The sequence below is a fragment of the Primulina tabacum genome, chromosome 8, assembly GCF_025594145.1.
Source record: "Primulina tabacum isolate GXHZ01 chromosome 8, ASM2559414v2, whole genome shotgun sequence".
Taxonomy (NCBI): Eukaryota; Viridiplantae; Streptophyta; class Magnoliopsida; order Lamiales; family Gesneriaceae; genus Primulina; species Primulina tabacum.
Window position 1 is genome coordinate 36,873,613 of NC_134557.1, and position 17,986 is coordinate 36,891,598.

At 34.0% G+C, this 17,986-nt stretch overlaps 1 protein-coding gene across 1 annotated transcript; it reads left to right on the top strand.

The window, feature by feature from the left end:
• The first annotated feature begins 15,643 nt into the window (after positions 1-15,643).
• On the top strand, positions 15,644-17,610 carry LOC142554021 (uncharacterized). The gene is made up of 3 exons (XM_075664630.1): positions 15,644-16,511; positions 16,601-16,719; positions 16,809-17,610. The coding sequence occupies exons 1-3, from the start codon at positions 15,755-15,757 to the stop codon at positions 17,322-17,324; spliced, it is 1,392 nt and encodes a 463-aa protein (XP_075520745.1). The 5' UTR covers positions 15,644-15,754; the 3' UTR covers positions 17,325-17,610.
• Positions 17,611-17,986: the final 376 nt, after the last annotated feature.

A 17,986-nucleotide genomic window follows, 5' to 3' on the forward strand; every position in this document is an offset into this window, starting at 1 on the left:
ATCTTCTGGTCTTTCAACGGATGACCATGTGTATTTTCTATAATTCTTCGCATCATTGTTGAACCAGGATGTCCCAATCGATCATGTCAATTGGTTAATATTGAAGAATTATCAACTACCATGTTTGATTCAATCGGACTTATATGTGTATAATGCAATCCAGTAGGGAGTATTGGTAGTTTTTCAATCACATATTTCTTTCCTGATTTATATGTGATAAGACACATATATTTCTCATTCCCTTCATTCATTTTTTGAGTATCATACCCATGGGAATATATATCATTAAAACTCAACAAATTTCTTTTCGATTGTGGTGAATATAAAGCAACATTGATCAAAAATTTTGTACCATTAGGTATCAAAAATTGTGCTTTACCATATCCTTTAATCAAGTCTACAGGACCTGATATTGTATTCACCATTGTTTTTGTTGGTTTTAGTTCCAAGAAATATCTTTTATCTCGGAGGATAGTGTGCGTTGTACCACTATCGGGTATGCAAACTTCAGCTTTGCTCATAGTATTTTCCATTTTTGAACTTCAAAAAAATATACAATGAATAAAATTACTGGCAATATATATTTAAATATAACACATATCATAATTATACAATAAAACATTATTATATGAATACATGAAAAATAAATTATTGTACATTTATATTCTACCACTATATTGTTCATTTTCAGAGAAATCATTGAAAAAATCTGCAGCATCAATATTGTTCATTTCTATCCCACCAACATATTGATTATCTCCAGAGAAATCATTCATAAAATCACCAGCATCAAAATGAGTTTAATCACTCAAACGGTCACTGCGTTCAGTGAAGTTGGTCTCATTTTATTTCCCCTTTAATGATTCTTTATAAAGTTTACAAAGGTGTTCAGGGGCTCGACAAATTTTGGACCAATGTCCTGGAGTACACATCTGAAACAAGAACTTTCATATCTTTTTGAGTGATTCTCATTAAAACTTGTATTCTCATGATGCCTTTTCTGTGGATGATTTGGGACGCTCTTTTGAGATGAGTTATAAAAATAACTATCTCTATTGTTTTCAAAACCACGGCCTCGACCACGACCACGGCCAATTCCACGTCCACGTCCACGACCTCGACCTCGACCTCGACCACGACCACGGCCAATTCCACGTCCACGTCCACGACCTCGACCTCGACCTCGACCAAAACCTTGTCTTTGAATTTGATTTTGGTTTCCAGGTTTAAATTCATTTTTACTTACAGCATTTACTTCTGGAAATGCTGTTGATCCAGTGGGTCGGGACTGATGATTTCTCATTAGTAGCTCGTTGTTCTTTTCCGCCACAAGAAGACAAGCGATGAGTTCAGAATATTTGATGCATGAAACATGAAAAATGTTTTTTCAAGCATTTCCGATTCTGTGACCTCATGTCCACAAAATTTTAGCTGGGAGATTATTCGATACATCGCTGAATTATAATCACTGACTTTCTTAAAATCTTGGAATCTTAACATATTCCATTCATCACGGGCGGTCGGAAGTATAACTTCCCTTATATGTTCAAATCTTTCTTTCAATCCTTTCCACAAAGCCATGGGATCTTTTTCAATTAAATATTCACATTTCAATCCCTCGTCGAGATGTCGATGCAAAAATATAATGGCTTTTGCCTTTTCTTGTGATGTCGATATGCCATTTTCTTTTATTGTCTCACTTAGACCCAATGACTCAAGATGCATTTCTACATCGAGAGTCCATGGCATATAATTATTTCCCGTGATGTCGAGCGCAACAAATTCGAGCTTTGTCAAATTTGACATGGTGGTACTAAAAAAATTACGATGCATTTTATTAGTTAATGAATATTGCAATACAAACTAATGGATAAACAACAAGTACAAGAATTTGTAAAAATAAAGAAAACACACGAGGAGGATATTCTCCGATAAATACAAGACTCGTGAGTATGATAACCAAAATAATTAAAAATAACCTTGAGAAAGCCATCTTCTTTTTTTTCTTCGAAAAATTTGATGAAGAATAATTTTTGGAGAAGAAGAGAAAGTTGGAGTGATTGAAATAGTTTGTGAGATCATATATATAGGGCAAAAACTAGCCGTTTTTTTTACCATTTATGACCGTTGGTGTACAAAAAAATAAAGGTATGTATTTGTATAATTTTATGGTAATAATATGTATATAATATTAGACATGTTTAAATAATTATGTATATCATATCATATTATTATAACGAGGTGTCATAATTTATTTTGTTTAAAAACCTTATAGGCTTTTATACTTGTCGTATCCCTTGCCGGGAGTGTGGGATGTCATCTTAACATCCTCCCAGGATTTATAACAAGTTTTCGAAAAATTTATTTTTATTTATTACTAATAATAACATTATATTATATATTAAATATATACACAATAAATAAATAACAGTAAAATAAATATTATTACTTTTGTTATCTTTTTCTTCTGTTTGGAGCTTGGAAAAGTATGGAGGACTTTTAGAGTTTCGTGCTGATAACGTGTTGTGAAAAGTAAAAATTTATGGTAAAAAGTAAAAATCTCAAACTCTCAAAATTTACCAAACTACACACTTTATAATATTTTTCTCTCTACTCAATTGTGATTTTCTTCACAAATGAGAGATCTATTTATAGGAAATCTTTACAAATAATCCAAAAATAAAATACATCATTACCTACATCATCACACACTAATTTTCAATATTTACAACTCTTATTTTCAACATTCAAATATTCAACATTCAAATATTCAATACACATATTTTAAATATATTTTTTCAACACTTCCAAAATTTTGTGGAATTAAATAACTGTTGAAAACAAAGTAATAGAAAATATTCATCTTATCGTCGAATTTAGAGTTGAAGATATATTTTCTTTTATTTTATAATTTATATTTTTTGCATCAATTGTGTTATTTTGAAGTCATCGTTACACTAAAGTAGTACAATATGTGTAAGACCTTGAAATTTATTGTTAATCACATCGAATAGAATAAAATCTCCAAAAATAAGTTAAGAATGTAAAATAACTATATGTATATATATTTTTCATATTAAAATATACATGTATGGAAGAAATTAAAGCACGTAGCCACTATGTGTTAGAGTAGATGTCATGTAAGCCAACTTTTGGCTAGGGATTTTATTGACTCAGTTGTAATTAACAATCTTTATTTTAATATAATTTATTATTTCATGGTTTGTTATTTCTTTATCTGTATACCCATGTGAAAAACATAGATAATGACCTTGATTATACTTTAATACAAATGAATCGTAATTCGATGTTGAAACTCATTTGTAAATATTGTATAATCTAAATTCGTTCCTAGTCGATTCAGCCGCCTAAAACATGGATAAAGGTTGCTTGAGCTCGAGTCTAACATCTATGATGTTGTGTATCGCGTTTCTTGGTAAGGGCATAGAGATGTCCAAACATGCCAATGGGTAGTCATATGATGATTATACCGAACAACCCTCCATCGGACTTTTCAAGTGGTTATCATTCATCGAGAGGATAAGTTTGTGGTTATGATTGTACATCATTAGTCCTTACGACCCGGGACAACACTTAGGCTCTATATGTTAGGGCTGTGCTTTGACTCGTTTACCGACTCCAGGAGAGTCATCAGGTGGCGAGATTGGATAGAGTTCCGACACATATAGGAGCCAGTGCATTGTAGTCGGGGATTCACCGCTCACTTACGGGTGTGGATATCCTATGTGATCTGATGAAATAATAGTGCGTGGAATCTCTGGCTAGAGTATGAGATGTACGTTGGAGAAGGAGTTCTCCAACAGTACATGCGATGCCACTACTTATATGTGTCACATAGTTATCGAATTTTTATGCAACCCTCGATGAACCAATGGTTGCGGATTCGATCGGGATATATGAAATGAAGGGACCGTACTGTACGTTAATCATAATCGACTAGTTCTTGCAGGCACTATCAGTGATACCTAGGGAATCATGGGGCGATGCTACTAGACGCTCTTACCATGATTCGATGGGTTTAGTCAGAAATATGATTTCTGATATTCCCATGATCAATTGTTGATACATAGAATAAGTCAAATTAGGGTAAGCCCGAATAAAGGATTATGTCCTGAATCACAAAGAGTTGTGAACCTACGACTAGCTGTATCTCTGAATCATTGAGAGTTACACAAGTACTGGATTATTTTGTCCCCGTTGAGATAATAAATTCAAGGTGTTGAATTTGTATAAAATATTGAGATAATAAATTCAAGGAGTTCAATTTATAGAAAACATTGAGATAATAAATTCAAGTTGTTGAATTTATAAAATTATGATATAATAAATTCAAATAGTTGAATTTATGATAATTAAATTTTGAGATGATAAATTCAAGGAGTTAAATTTATTATATTTAAAATTTTGGAGTGAATAAATTCAAGGAGTTGAATTTATGAATATTAAATTTTGGAGGTGATAAATTCAAGAAGTTGAATTTATAATTTAAATATTAAATTCAAATGTTGAATTTATAAAAGATTTAAATTAAATTTAATGGGTATATATATAATGGGCTCGTAGGAGTATAACACCAATATACATATTATTAAGGTTCTTAATTTGACTTTAAAAGATAATTAATTAATTAAACTAGTTGGACTAGAATAAATAATTGATTAAGTCCATTAAGTTTTTAATTTAATTAATGGGTCCTAAGCTTATATATATGTGTGTGTATTAGGCTTAGGGTTAAACACAATAATTCTTTCTCATTTTTCGAAACCCTAGCCTCCAAGCCAAGGGATTTTTTGAAAAAGCCACCTCTTCACACTCTCGTTTTCGGCAACTTCATATCAATCTCTACGTAAAATCCTTCTATACTTTCTAGTGCAAGTTGAAAGATGAACAAATAACTCAGTTGTAGACCTGATTTAACGATTGAAGAAAGGAGATTTGAAGAACGTACGTAGAATTTACAACAAAAACTACGTTCGCTTGTACCGACGTTGTAATGCCCGATATTTTGATTATTGTAATCTGAAATGATTTATTTATAATTGATGTGATTATAGACGGAACGGATCAGACCGGGAAAGACGAAAAGAAGACTGGAATTTGAAGTTTGCGCAAAATCCAACCGTCTGATTTTTAATCTGAGTTTATTTTAGTGATCCTCTCATTACAGGCTTCGACAAGACGTAAGTTTTATTGATTTCTATTATGATTTGAAAATATGATATTGAAGGAATCACATATGATTGATATATGGTGTTCTTGCGATATTAGACATCGTATAATCGAAACCGGATTGAAGAACAGCTACCGTATGAAATTGTTATGATTTTTGGAATGGATTTAATTGAGATTTGATATCAGATTTGTATTGTTATCGATTATGAGTTGTGGGAATTGATATCTGCTTGATATTGTATTGCTGGATATATTGAGATTGTGCTGTTATGCCGTTGAAACACAATTAGATTGAATTCTGATTATATCCAGCATTGATTGAGATTGTATATTGAAATTGTGCCTATTGGGAATGTCATTTCAGATTTGATATTGACAGATTCGAATTCGAGACTTCGACTCCGTCAGACCGAGAAAAGAAAGGTATAAATCAATGTTAACCGGGAGATACGAATCGAGTTAGATCCGACTTGAGTTTCCCTAAACCACATACTTGTTGTTATTATTTTAATACATTGTATTACTTGAATGTATGTGCTTATTCTATTGACTTATGGAATAGCAAAGAAAAGAAGATAGATATTGAGAACGAGTCATTGGCAGAGGTGCCAAGTCTTGGGCAGAGCTGCCTAGACAATGGATGTTTGGTTATATCGATGTTGCTTAGGAGTAGATCGACTTCTATTGCAGAGATTCGATATGATATGTCAACGTCCGGGAACCGGGATCCCTAAACTAGACTAGATCAGAGTCGAGTAAGAGACGATGAATTAAAGAGTTTGATTTACAGTTTTATATCATTTCATGTTTTCAGATATGATACATGTTATTGATAACTGTTATATGCTTTTATATTTGTTTATATGATTGCATGTATACATTGTTTATACTGGAATTATATTCTCACCGAAGTTATCCGGCTGTTGTTGTGTTTGTATGTGTGCATGACAACAGGTGGGACAGGATCAGGGTCACGAAGAGGATGAGAGATTCAAGATTAGCGTGGAGATCCGGACTTATAGTAGATTGATTTTCAGTACTTGATGTAGTTGCTGAACTTTAGTTTGAGATAAACATATGATGTACAGGACTTGTACTTTACTGTTGATATTTATATCAGACTGATTTCATTACGTTCCGCACTTATGTATTTAAAAAAAAAATTAGATCTAGATTAATTAAATGATCCTAATGATGATTAAGGAGACGAATTAGGTTCGGGTCCCCACAGACGTAGTTGGAGCCAAGTGAAAATTCACTAAAGGTAAAAATTTAAACATCCTATGTATGTTTAATTATTAAAATAATACGAGTGCTCGAATATATCTTGAATATCAAGATCTAAAATACTTTAAAACTTCCGCTGCGTTTGGGCATAAGAAAACCGAGATCCAACACTATGTATATATGTATTATAAATAAATTTAACATTTAAATTAAATGAAAAGATAAGAGTAAAAATAATATAATATAACTATACCAATATATTATTCCAAGAAGTGAAATAGTGAAACAAATTTCACTTAAGTAATTGCTGGATGCAACTTGCTTCCAAAATGATTAGCTTTTGTTTGTATCCTTGAAACTTCGCATCGAAGAAAATAACAAGGAGGTTGCAACTATATAAGAAGATGTTTTCAAGTGAATTTTGTATTGAAGATGTAACGACCCGAAAATTGAGGGTCCACGTGAACCACATGCATGCAAATTATTAAATTTCTTTGGTATTTTATTAAATTATTTTAAAACATAAAATGCATGTTTATTTTATTAGTTTGTGTTTATTTATTTTTGTGCATTTTATGCATAATTCATGCATAATAGGATTCAATTCATGAAATTTTATAAGTTCATGAATTAGGATTTCTAGATGCATTTCACGCTCGAGCGAGGAACGGAGACCGGAGAAATTTCAGGAAAATTATTTTAATTACACGATTTATTTTTAATAAATTATTACAGGGTGTTTTTAAGTGTATTTTTCGAAAATGGGATTTTATTGGATATTTTTACCCGCGGAATTTTATTTTTAACGGTACGCCAATTTTAGCGAATCGAAGAACTTTTTAATGGTTCAGCTAATATTTTCAAAACCTTTTCAACATGAAATATTTTTTGAGAGTGCGTTTGGACGTAATGGGCCTACTTCTAAGCTAGTTGGGCTTAAAATCTTTTTTAACTTTTAATTATCAAAATTAGGCCCATTAGTGGATTGTTAGCTATTTATATATTGGCTAATTATCATCTTAACCTAAACCTAGACAAATTCCACAGCCGACACCCCCCTCCAACCAGAAACCTCCTCGTGAATTGCTGCAACTAAGTCTTCGGTGTCACCGTTTCTCCCTCAAACAAAGAACGCCTCCCTTCGGCCGTGTCACGCGATCATTTGTCCAAGATTTTCCCACCAAGGCACGCTTGTTACTTCTTTCTTTGCATCATGCACGTCATATTAATGCACACTGTGTGTGCATTTCTTCACGAAATCTTTCGATCTATTCAAGAGCACGATTAATCTTTCGGGTTTGCACCATTTTATCGCATCATGTATTGTGTTGCTCACGGTTTTTATGCGTTTGTGCAAGGGGCTGCTGTATCGTGATGTAAGGGGGTTGTACAGGTTGTAATCAATGGAGTTTAGGTGCTGGAGTTGGAAGCTTGGTCAAGATCGGTGGGTTTGTGAGGGCCGATCGAATTTTTGGTGGTTGTACGAGATGGAGTGTTCGATAGTTCCTTCCGCGATTCTGGCCACGCGAAGGCCTCCTCCAGCCCTGGACCAGACCCTGGTGGGTCTGAGTCAGGGTCTGGAATGGCTCGAACCGTGTCGGAGTTGATGGAAAGATCGCTTGAGTCAAATGAAGAGGGGTGAGCCGCGGTAGGAGGTGTTGATGAGTCTCGGCTCCTAGCTGTTATGAGCGTGCATGGGACTGGTTGCGATGGTTCAGTAGGCTCCTTAGGGTCTGGTCAAGGTCCATGGTAGGCTGGTATATGGTTGGTGCGTCGGGTAAGGCTAGTGGCGTGAGCTTTTGGGAAAGGGAGTGCACGAGGGTGCCAAACAAGGGAAGGCCGAGAATTTGATAAGTTTCTGGAATTATCATATATGAGATTTTGGGTCTGGTGAATATGTTTAGGAGCATTATAGTGTTTTTAAGATATGGCAAAAAGTTGGGAGAAATTCGGTTAAGTTTCGAGTCGATTCGGGTTAAAACCGGGACCCGGGTCCAAGTTTTAAAACGAATCGGTTAAGTTTGGTTTTTGGCTCGAGTTTACGTCTAAGAAATTTATGTAATTATGTTTTGGGATGTTTTAAGGAGTTTGATAAGTTTCGGGTCAATTTTAGAGGTCCAGGGGTGAAACGATAATTTTCGGGTTTCAGGGGCAAAATGGTCATTTTGTACCCGTGGTAAGATTTTGGTCCTACCAGCGCCCTGAGCACAAATATATGATATTTTAAATATTTATGCATCATTTTTACGATTTTACGCAATTATGATAATTATGGTGCATGCTTGGTTTAAAGAAAAATTATGTATATGAATGCTTTTATTTAAGTGATGAATATGTTAACACGTTTTGAAGGAAGTGATTTAGTTGTGACTAACACGATGACACGATGACATGTAAGGCCCGGGCTCAGTGGGCGGGTAATGCCGTCGCTGATGACCCTCGCCGCCGGGTACCGCGGTTACACGTAGATGGATCCATCGACTGACATGATGATACGAAAGTCACAGCTAATGCACGGAATTCAAATTAAGATTTTAACACGTATATGCTAATACGATGATACATGCTATTACCATGTTTTGACAGGTCACGGTTACGCATACGATATGATAACATGATGAGACATGTTTTGACACGTTACGATTTTACACGACACGCTTATGTTCATGTTTTTAAGCTCATGAAATGTATGTTGATTATGCTATTTTTCACTGCTGTCTGCTACGTATATGTATTTGTTATTGCTGGTACAGGTGTGTTGAGTCTTTAGACTCACTAGGCGTGTGTGATGCAGGTGAGCATTTTGATCAGGGGACCGGAGGTGCCGAAGACTGAGTAGGCAGGCGGAATGTGCGGTGACACGACCCGAGGACCATTATTTTTCCGCATATCGATACACGTGTTTTGAGAGGAGTTGCACATTTTTATATGTTGATGATATTACGATTTTTACACGTTTACGTTTTCGTTGATTTTGGATGACGTTAGTTATTTTTAAACTGCGTTATTCTTTTTTGCAAATAAATATGATTATTTTAAATGTTATTTTGTTATTGCGAGCTTTAAAAAAAAATATTTCTGCACTTTTAAACGGTAGACGTTACAGAAGAACTGAACTCTTAAACTTTAATAATAAGCCAACAATAACAAATACACTGAAGAAATTCTCCAGCATCACTTGGAGGTTCTCGGGGAAGGTAAGAAAGGTTTCATTAATTACTTATATTTTTCTACCTTAATTAATATATATGATAATGTGCCAACTATTGCAATGAAATACACCTAGAAAGATTTAATCAAGTTATTTTCAAAATTTTTAAAATTTATGAAGCATGTTAATAAAATACATGTCATCTGAAAATTTGTAAGTAAAAAGTGAGACGATGGAGTAATGGGAGTCATCAACTTTGAATTTTAAATACACACACACACACACACACACATATATATATATAAGCTATTAAATGTATGTGTAGAAATACTAAGTATTTAGCAATTGAATCACATTTTTCCAACCTTTATGTTTGAAATCATTAGTGTATTTTCGTGTACTAAATGTTGAATATTTTATATAACTTCCTAGTTTATGTATAGATCCAATCCAACTACATTTTTTTTGCTTAGAATGTCACTGTGCAAGAATTTAATAAATTATTTAGGAATTTTAATGGGTTTTCATACCTTACTGTTATTTTGGACTTTTGATGATATTGGAATTACAAGTCATGAATAATGAGTTGAGAATGAATAATAATAATCAGGAACATTTATTTAATTTCTGTGATTTAATAAATTGAATTTTGTGACTATTTTGCAAGACTATAACATTATATAGTAAGTACAATTTGGAATTATGAATTACGAAAATTTACTGAATCTCAATTTTAATTAGATGAATCAAAAGAGTTATGGTTAAAGTTGTTTGAATTGAAATTGTATCAAATTATTTAACGTGTCTAGTGTTAACCAAGTAAATGGAGTTAAAAATTTATCTATTCTTTTCTATTGTTGGTACACATTAACCACGAATTCAACTTAGGTGAAGACAAACAACCACTTTCAAACCAGAATCTTAAGAATATTTTTTACACGAAACCTCTCGTAAAACTTCTCCAATTCGATCAAACTTTTGAAAAATATTATGTTTTATGTCAAAATTTTTATTTTTCTTGGCAGATATGAGTTAGATCAATCCATTTCATGAATATAGATTCGTGAAACAGTCAAGATACCAACCATACTCAAAAGCTGATTAATACAAAGCGTGTATAAGTGAAACCAAGAAAGCATTTCTAGAGTTTCTTCACTCGACACCATCTCTTGAACATATCTGGTTAGATATGGTCAGCTTTTCACACCATTATGTTCATCTGGCAGATTTTTTGTTGAAAAATGTTGTACAACTAAAGAAAATGTCCAGTCTCTCGAGAAAGAGATCTGAAGAGAGAAAAGTCGAGAACTTTTGGGCTAAATTGAAGAAGGTATTTGGGGATGGTGATTTTAAGGTGGGTTCTTCGATAAAAAAAAATGTATGAGAGATTTGGAACGCTTATTTGGATTAAAAAGATAAGCTAAATCTTGTTTTAGCCGGAAAATTCTGCATTGCCGGCGATACAATTATTGCTCAACAAGAATCTTGCTGTCAATAGTTACACCAATCAAAGACGTAACAAAGCATAATGTACCTGTCAAAAAAAAAAAAAAGACAAAGCATATTGTAGCTTTTATAGTTTCATCAAAAGCTAGGGTGAATAGTAGATGCAACTTAAATTTATATACATCGACTACTGTCAATATAACTCATAGCTACCTTTAAGATATAGGATTAGCTACCAGCATCTTAGCACAAATGTATAACTCCCCAGGAATTTCAGTCATATAGTTTATCATATGAATGCTGTATCGAAACGAAATTCTCTACTACTGTATCGATAGGGATAATCGCTGATTCATGGCCTTCATGATATACATTCAATTAATAAAGATTTTGCGGATGTTATTTTGAGTGTGTTTCTGTCCATATATCATGGATAAATCTTATCATTATAAATGAGTAAAATGATAAAACATTGAATATAGGGGTTTTTTATAATTAATTTGAAAAATCAAAAATACAGTAAAATAAGATATATTACAAAAAAAAACATAAAACGCTAATAGTAGTAGCAGACAATGCAAAAATTGCAGCGTCCACTGTAACTGGCTGTGGATCCAGCAGTGTCTGCTGCTTTTGGCAACGGACGTGGCAGGTGTGGACCAGTCTAGCAGCGGACGTTGCAGTCTCTACGTGGGGTGTGTGTGAACTCTGTAATCCTGAATCACTTCTACATGTGGTGTGCGTGGATGCTGGTGCACGAACTTGTCATTGTTTGTTGACTTTATTTCAACATCACTAATTTGATTGTTGTATACGCGTGAATTTTTATATATATATTTTGTTTCATTCATACTCGTTTCATTCATACTCACTTATATATATATTATAAATTCAAGTTCAGCAAACTCTGTGCAAATTTCATTTTCAATTTACAATATTTGAAGAAGGTAAAGAGTTGTATTTTTTGTATATATATATATAACGTATTTAGTTTATAATATATTTTAGTTATTATTATTTTATTATATGTATTAAATATTTATATATTTTTAATACTAATTTATGATTTTAATTAGTTTTTTACAGGATGACTTGTAATTGAGGTCTAAATATCTTAGCGTTCTGTATTTGTAATTGGCGCGTATTTCATCTGTAGTTTCTGTTGAAAATATTGACAATATCGTACGAATTAAGCCTTCAGATCTGGATGTTATTTCACGGAAATAATATACACAATCGTATGTATGTTGACATTTTTAAATCATATGAGATTATATGATGTTCTACAATATTACTACTCTTATCAAACGGTGGCGATGTGAGACGCATACATTTTACTTTAGATGCGATGAGGCTACAATCACTTTACAAGATGTTTTTGTCATTTGGGGTCTGAAAATTGATGGGGAGCCGATGACTGGAGTAGATTATTCATATAATTAAAGTGATCGAATATTGTACGCATACATTTTACTTAACATCTACTATCGTATTTTAAAGACGGTCACTTGTCTACTACATCTTTACATGCTCACTGTGAATCCACCGTTATTGATAATGAAAGCTCGGATATTGATGTTATTAAATATAGTCGATGTTAAGCTTTGATGATAATCGGAGGAATAATGTTTCTAAATTATCAAAGAGGGTCAATCAGGATTTTGTTTTTGCAGCTACTCCAGGATATAAATCGAGAAAACTCTTACAGTTGGGGGTAATGCAGTTTTAGCTTTTCTATATACCGAGTTATGCAATGCAACCCGTATAGGAAAGTTTAATATAGATGGGTCCTTATATATTATGCAGGTATATTAAATATTTTGATTATTTAATGAATCTTTTTGTTTATTATTTAACTTTATTTATTTTTATTGACAGATATAGGCCTGGAACATGATTAAATTTGTTAACCCCGACAAGCAGAGTATATCTATTGTTGCGCTTGTTGGTAACCCAATATTTTCAGTTGCTCCCTATGATGCACGGTAATATTTGAAAATTTATATCATAATATAAATTTTGCAAAATATTTGAATAGATGATCCTATTTTCTAATGTATTACGTGGAAATCTGTGTTTAATAACACTTATACACCGACGTATGTGCTAAGAAGTATAAGGGATTATTTTGATCATATGAATAATGATGATGTATTTCTAAAAATTATTAATTAACATTTATTGAATTTGTAGTTTAATTGGATCGTGTACAAAAAATGATATGGATGTAAAACAATTATTGATTCATACCATAATAATATCTGGCAATATGTTTGCCCCTTGATGTGCTTCAAGATTGTAGAAATACATCATTTCAATAGTGTGATATGACAATTCAGCATGAGACAATCACTACAAGAAAAATGATTTTCCGCAGCACGTCATCAACAGTGTGAATTAAAAACACGCTGCGAATATTACTTTTAACGGCGTGCAACCATATGTGCGCTATTAATAGTATTAGATATCACACAAACAATAGCGTTCAATAAGTGGGTTATTATAAGTGGGTAAGGTACTTTTAGAGTTCTAATATCACTCGATTCTTTCTTCTTTTGTGGCTTGGTGGTTGGCTGTTCCTGGTGGGTTTGGTGTGTGGGGTTAGTGAGCTGGATGAACATTATATTCTCGGATAACTGAGCCATTGGATTTCCGAGGATTTTTTTTCGTTTTTCTAGCAGAGAATTTGTTCCGAGTACATATTGAACAAAGTTCATTTCTCTCTTGAGTTTGATTTTTAGCATTTTGGATATGAGTGTGGTTTCGCAATTTACCAGATCCTTGCAATGAAATCTGTTAAAAGAAAAAAAAATGAGATTAATATAAAATATCATCACTGTACATTTAAATCTCCAATAATAAACCGTGCAAAGACTATAGAATCATTTGATTATATCATAGTTATGTTCAAAATGAATATGCATCAAGCCAATGTTCAGTGTGAATGATAAGATTTTGTATCATAACTAGATCTCGTGTTTCATTCGAAATTTATGTATAATCAATAGTTTAAATGAAAAATAATTATGTTATCTATATCTTTCAATTTATTATTCTCGTTTAAAGTTGTCCGAGAATATAGAGTCATCAGCTGCTTTAAATCATAGTTGTCAGGCGCGCCTCAGGCGCTAGGCGGAGCTTCAGCGCCTTATGGGCAACCAGGCGACGATGCATGGGTGGGCGAGCGCCTTTAGCGCCTTGAAGCCGCCTTTCTCCGGGTGATAGGCATTCCAGGCGTTGCGCCTTTTTTTCAGAACCATGATCGCATCGCATAAGCAGGTTTCTCCTTTATTTTTTAATGACCCAAAGCCCAACTAAATAAGCCCATAACTAATTTCAGCCCACAAGTAATTTATTTTTAAAAAAAGCCTAGTTTTGCTTTGCATGTCGATACGTATTCTCATTTCTCCCTGCCGATTGAAGCTTCTGCCGCACACCATTCTCCCCTGCCATTTCTGCGCACACCATTCTCCCCTGCCTATTGAAGATTGAAGCTCCTGGACCTGTTCTTCTCTGCCACAGCCGCAGGCTTCTGTTTTCAGGGCAGATTCTTCATTCTTCTCTTTCAGGCTTTTGTTTTGCATTTATTTTAAAAAAATAGCCTAGCATGGCTTCTCATCCTCAATCAGAAAACACACAACCAGATGGGGATAATAAGAAAGACCCCGGTTGGAAGCATTGTTATTTGAAAAATCCAAATGATACTAATAGTGTGACGTGTAGGTTTTGTGGCTTCACGTCCAATGGAGGAATTTTTCGAGCCAAACAACATATTGCTGGGAATTCAAAAAATGTCAGAAAATGCAAAGAGTGTCCTCAAAGTGTCCGTGATGAGCTGCTGAATTATATGAATGAAAAGAAGAAGCAAACATTGAGAGCTTGCGGTGGAATGAAGCAAGATTTTTGCTTTCTTGATATCGATGAAGATGAAGACGATGCAGAAGATGTACAACCAAGCAAAAAGAGAAGTTTGACTTCCATACACGAGGCTGGAACTGGAACTGGAAGTGGCAGTGGCAGTGGCAGTGTTAAAGGGCCGATGGATCTCTTTATCACGAAGAAGAAAACCAAAGGGGGGAAATTGAGGCAAACAAACATAAACGATGCTCGTGATAAAGAGCTTAGAGATCGAACAGTTCAAAAGATAGCTCGTTTCATGTATCAAGCTGCGATTTCTTTCAATGCTGCCCATTTAGATAGCTTCAAGGAAATGATTGAAGCCATAGGTCAGTACGGGCCGAATTTGAAACCACCAAGTTATCATGAATTGAGGGTACCACTTTTACAGAAAGAAATTACCTACACAAATGAATTGTTGAAAGAAAACAGAGATGAATGTTAGAAATATGGTTGCTCAATTATGTCTGATGGGTGGACTGATAGGAAGCATAGAACATTGATCAACTTTTTGGTTAATTCACCCAAAGGAACAATGTTCTTGGAATCTGTGGATGCATCCGCCCATGTCAAGACTGGAACCATGTTATATGAGTTGCTTGATAGATTTGTAGAGCGTGTGGGAGAGAAAAATGTCGTGCAAGTGATTACAGACAATGGCAGCAATTATGTTTTAACTGGTAAGTAAAGTATTGAAATTTTATTTCTTTGGATATTATATTACATATAACATAAATTGATTCTTTTTTGTTTTGTACTCTTTTTTTTGTAGGTAAACTTCTAGAAGCAAAAAGACCGAATTTGTTTTGGACTCCATGTGCTGCTCATTGCATTGATTTGATGCTAGAGGATATTGGCAAAATTGAGGTGGTTCGGAAGACTATTTCTAGAGCAATTGCTCTTGTTGGTTACATTTACAATCATGGAGGTGTTTTGCACATGATGAGAGAATTTACTAGAAACAAAGAGCTGGCAAGACATGGAGTCACCCGTTTTGCTACTACATTTCTCACTTTGCAAAGCCTCCACAAACGACAAAAGGCTTTGAAGAGAATGTTCATATCAACACAGTGGATAGAAAGTAAATGGTCAAATGATATAAAGGGTAAGAAGGCAAATGATATTGTTTTCAAGCCTTCATTTTGGAATAATGTGACATACACCCTTAAAGTGATGTGTCCTATAGTGATGGTTCTTCGCATTGCCGATAATGAAACAAGGCCAGCGATGGGTTATATCTATGAAGCTATGGACAGAGCAAAAGAAACAATTCTCAAGTCCTTTGATAACAACAGAGAGAAATGTAAAAAAGTGTTAGAATTTATTGATGCTAGATGGGATAATCAGCTTCATCATCCTTTGCACGCGGTAGGATACTACTTAAACCCATATTTTTACTATCACAATCCGAAAGTTGAGACGGATGCAGAAGTCACAAATGGGTTGTTTGCATGCATACAAAGATTGATTCTAAGCCATGACGTGAGGGATAAGATTATTATGGAGGAGTTGCCGGTATATAAGAACTCGGAGTCATTGTTCGGCAACGAATTTGCCATTAGAGCAAGGAATAATAAAGACCAACCAATGGCGCCTGGTATGTATTTTTTTTTTTTTTTTGCAAGAAGTTAAATAGTTAAATACTTAAATATCAAATGAAAATGATGAGATACATTTTTTTTTCAGCGGATTGGTGGAAAATGTTTGGCAATGGTACTCCAAATTTGAAAGAATTTGCTATCAAAGTTCTTAGCCTCACATGTAGTGCTTCGGGTTGTGAAAGGAATTGGAGCATATTTGAGCATGTGAGTAAATACTATTACGATATTACATGACTTCTTTCACTTTTCTTTTCAATTTATAGTTTATGATGGTTTCGTCATTCGCGTCACAGATACATTCAAAGAAAAGGAATAGACTAGATCACAAGAAACTAAGAGATTTGGTATATGTGAAGTACAATCAAACACTCAAGGCTCGTGCGGCTAAGAAGGATAAAAGAGATCCTATAGTTTTGAGGAATATTGATGATTGTAATAATGAGTGGTTGATTGGAATGATGGAAGCTGGAGAGGAACCTGTTTTTGATGATGATGATGATACTTTGACATGGAACGTTGTAGCAGAGGCTGCTGGAGTAGAAGAAGAAACCAGACATACTAGACAACAACGGACCTCGAACCCTATTTATAGGGAAGCTTCAACTTCTAGAGGCAAAGGTAGGGGAGGACGAAGAGGTCGGGTGACAAGCCAAACTACTCATGCTCTACAATCACCAATGGATGTAGATGAAGAATCTACTGACGAGGGAGAGTTTGATGATGATGTGTTGAAAGATGATTATTCAGACATTGATGAAAATGTGGAGGATGGTGATGTGGATGAAATGATTGAATTAGAAAGTGATTGATCTGAGTCTAGATTGTTTTGGAAAAATTAAATTGTCTAGCATAAGATTTGAATGTGTTGATTTATCGACAATATTGAGATATTTTTGTTTTTTGTTACTTGAAGCTTTATTTATTTAGTTTTTCATATAGTTCATTTTTATTAATAGTTGATTTTTAGTAGAACATAAATATATAATACATTCTCTCTATATTATCGCCTCGTGGCTAGGCGATCGCCTTTTGTCGCCTAGGCGTTCGGGCGCTAGGCAGTGGCTCGTCGCCTAGCGCCTTGACAACTATGCTTTAAATGATGAAATCTGGTGTATCTTGGAGGGAAATAATGTGAAGAGAGACGAACTTAGTGGCAATCTGAATATTTCTGTTAAGACTAGAAGGTCCATTGATAGGTGGAAATTGGCTGTTAATAAGATGCTGGACAATAGTTTTTGTTAATACTAATTGCTAATGCAAAAGGTATGTTAGTGCAAACACGTGGAATACGAATCTAATCAAATAAAATTTTTATGAACAAAACACGTAGTTTCTTTTCCGAGTGTGATTAAAATTTACCATCGTACCAACCGTAACAATAGATTTACTTTGCTGTATTGAATATTTTATTTAATTTTTAAAGCAGAATAAAAACATTGTACACCCTTCTTGGATTAAGATGGTTATCGAA

Bases quoted from the DNA above. Each gene is read 5' to 3' on its own strand.
- LOC142554021 (XM_075664630.1), top strand. From the start codon at position 15,755: ATGCTAGAGGATATTGGCAAAATTGAGGTGGTTCGGAAGACTATTTCT. The intron at 16,512-16,600 runs GTATGTATTTTT...TTTTTTTTTCAG, and splicing joins AGACCAACCAATGGCGCCTG to CGGATTGGTGGAAAATGTTT. The intron at 16,720-16,808 runs GTGAGTAAATAC...TTCGCGTCACAG, and splicing joins ATTGGAGCATATTTGAGCAT to ATACATTCAAAGAAAAGGAA.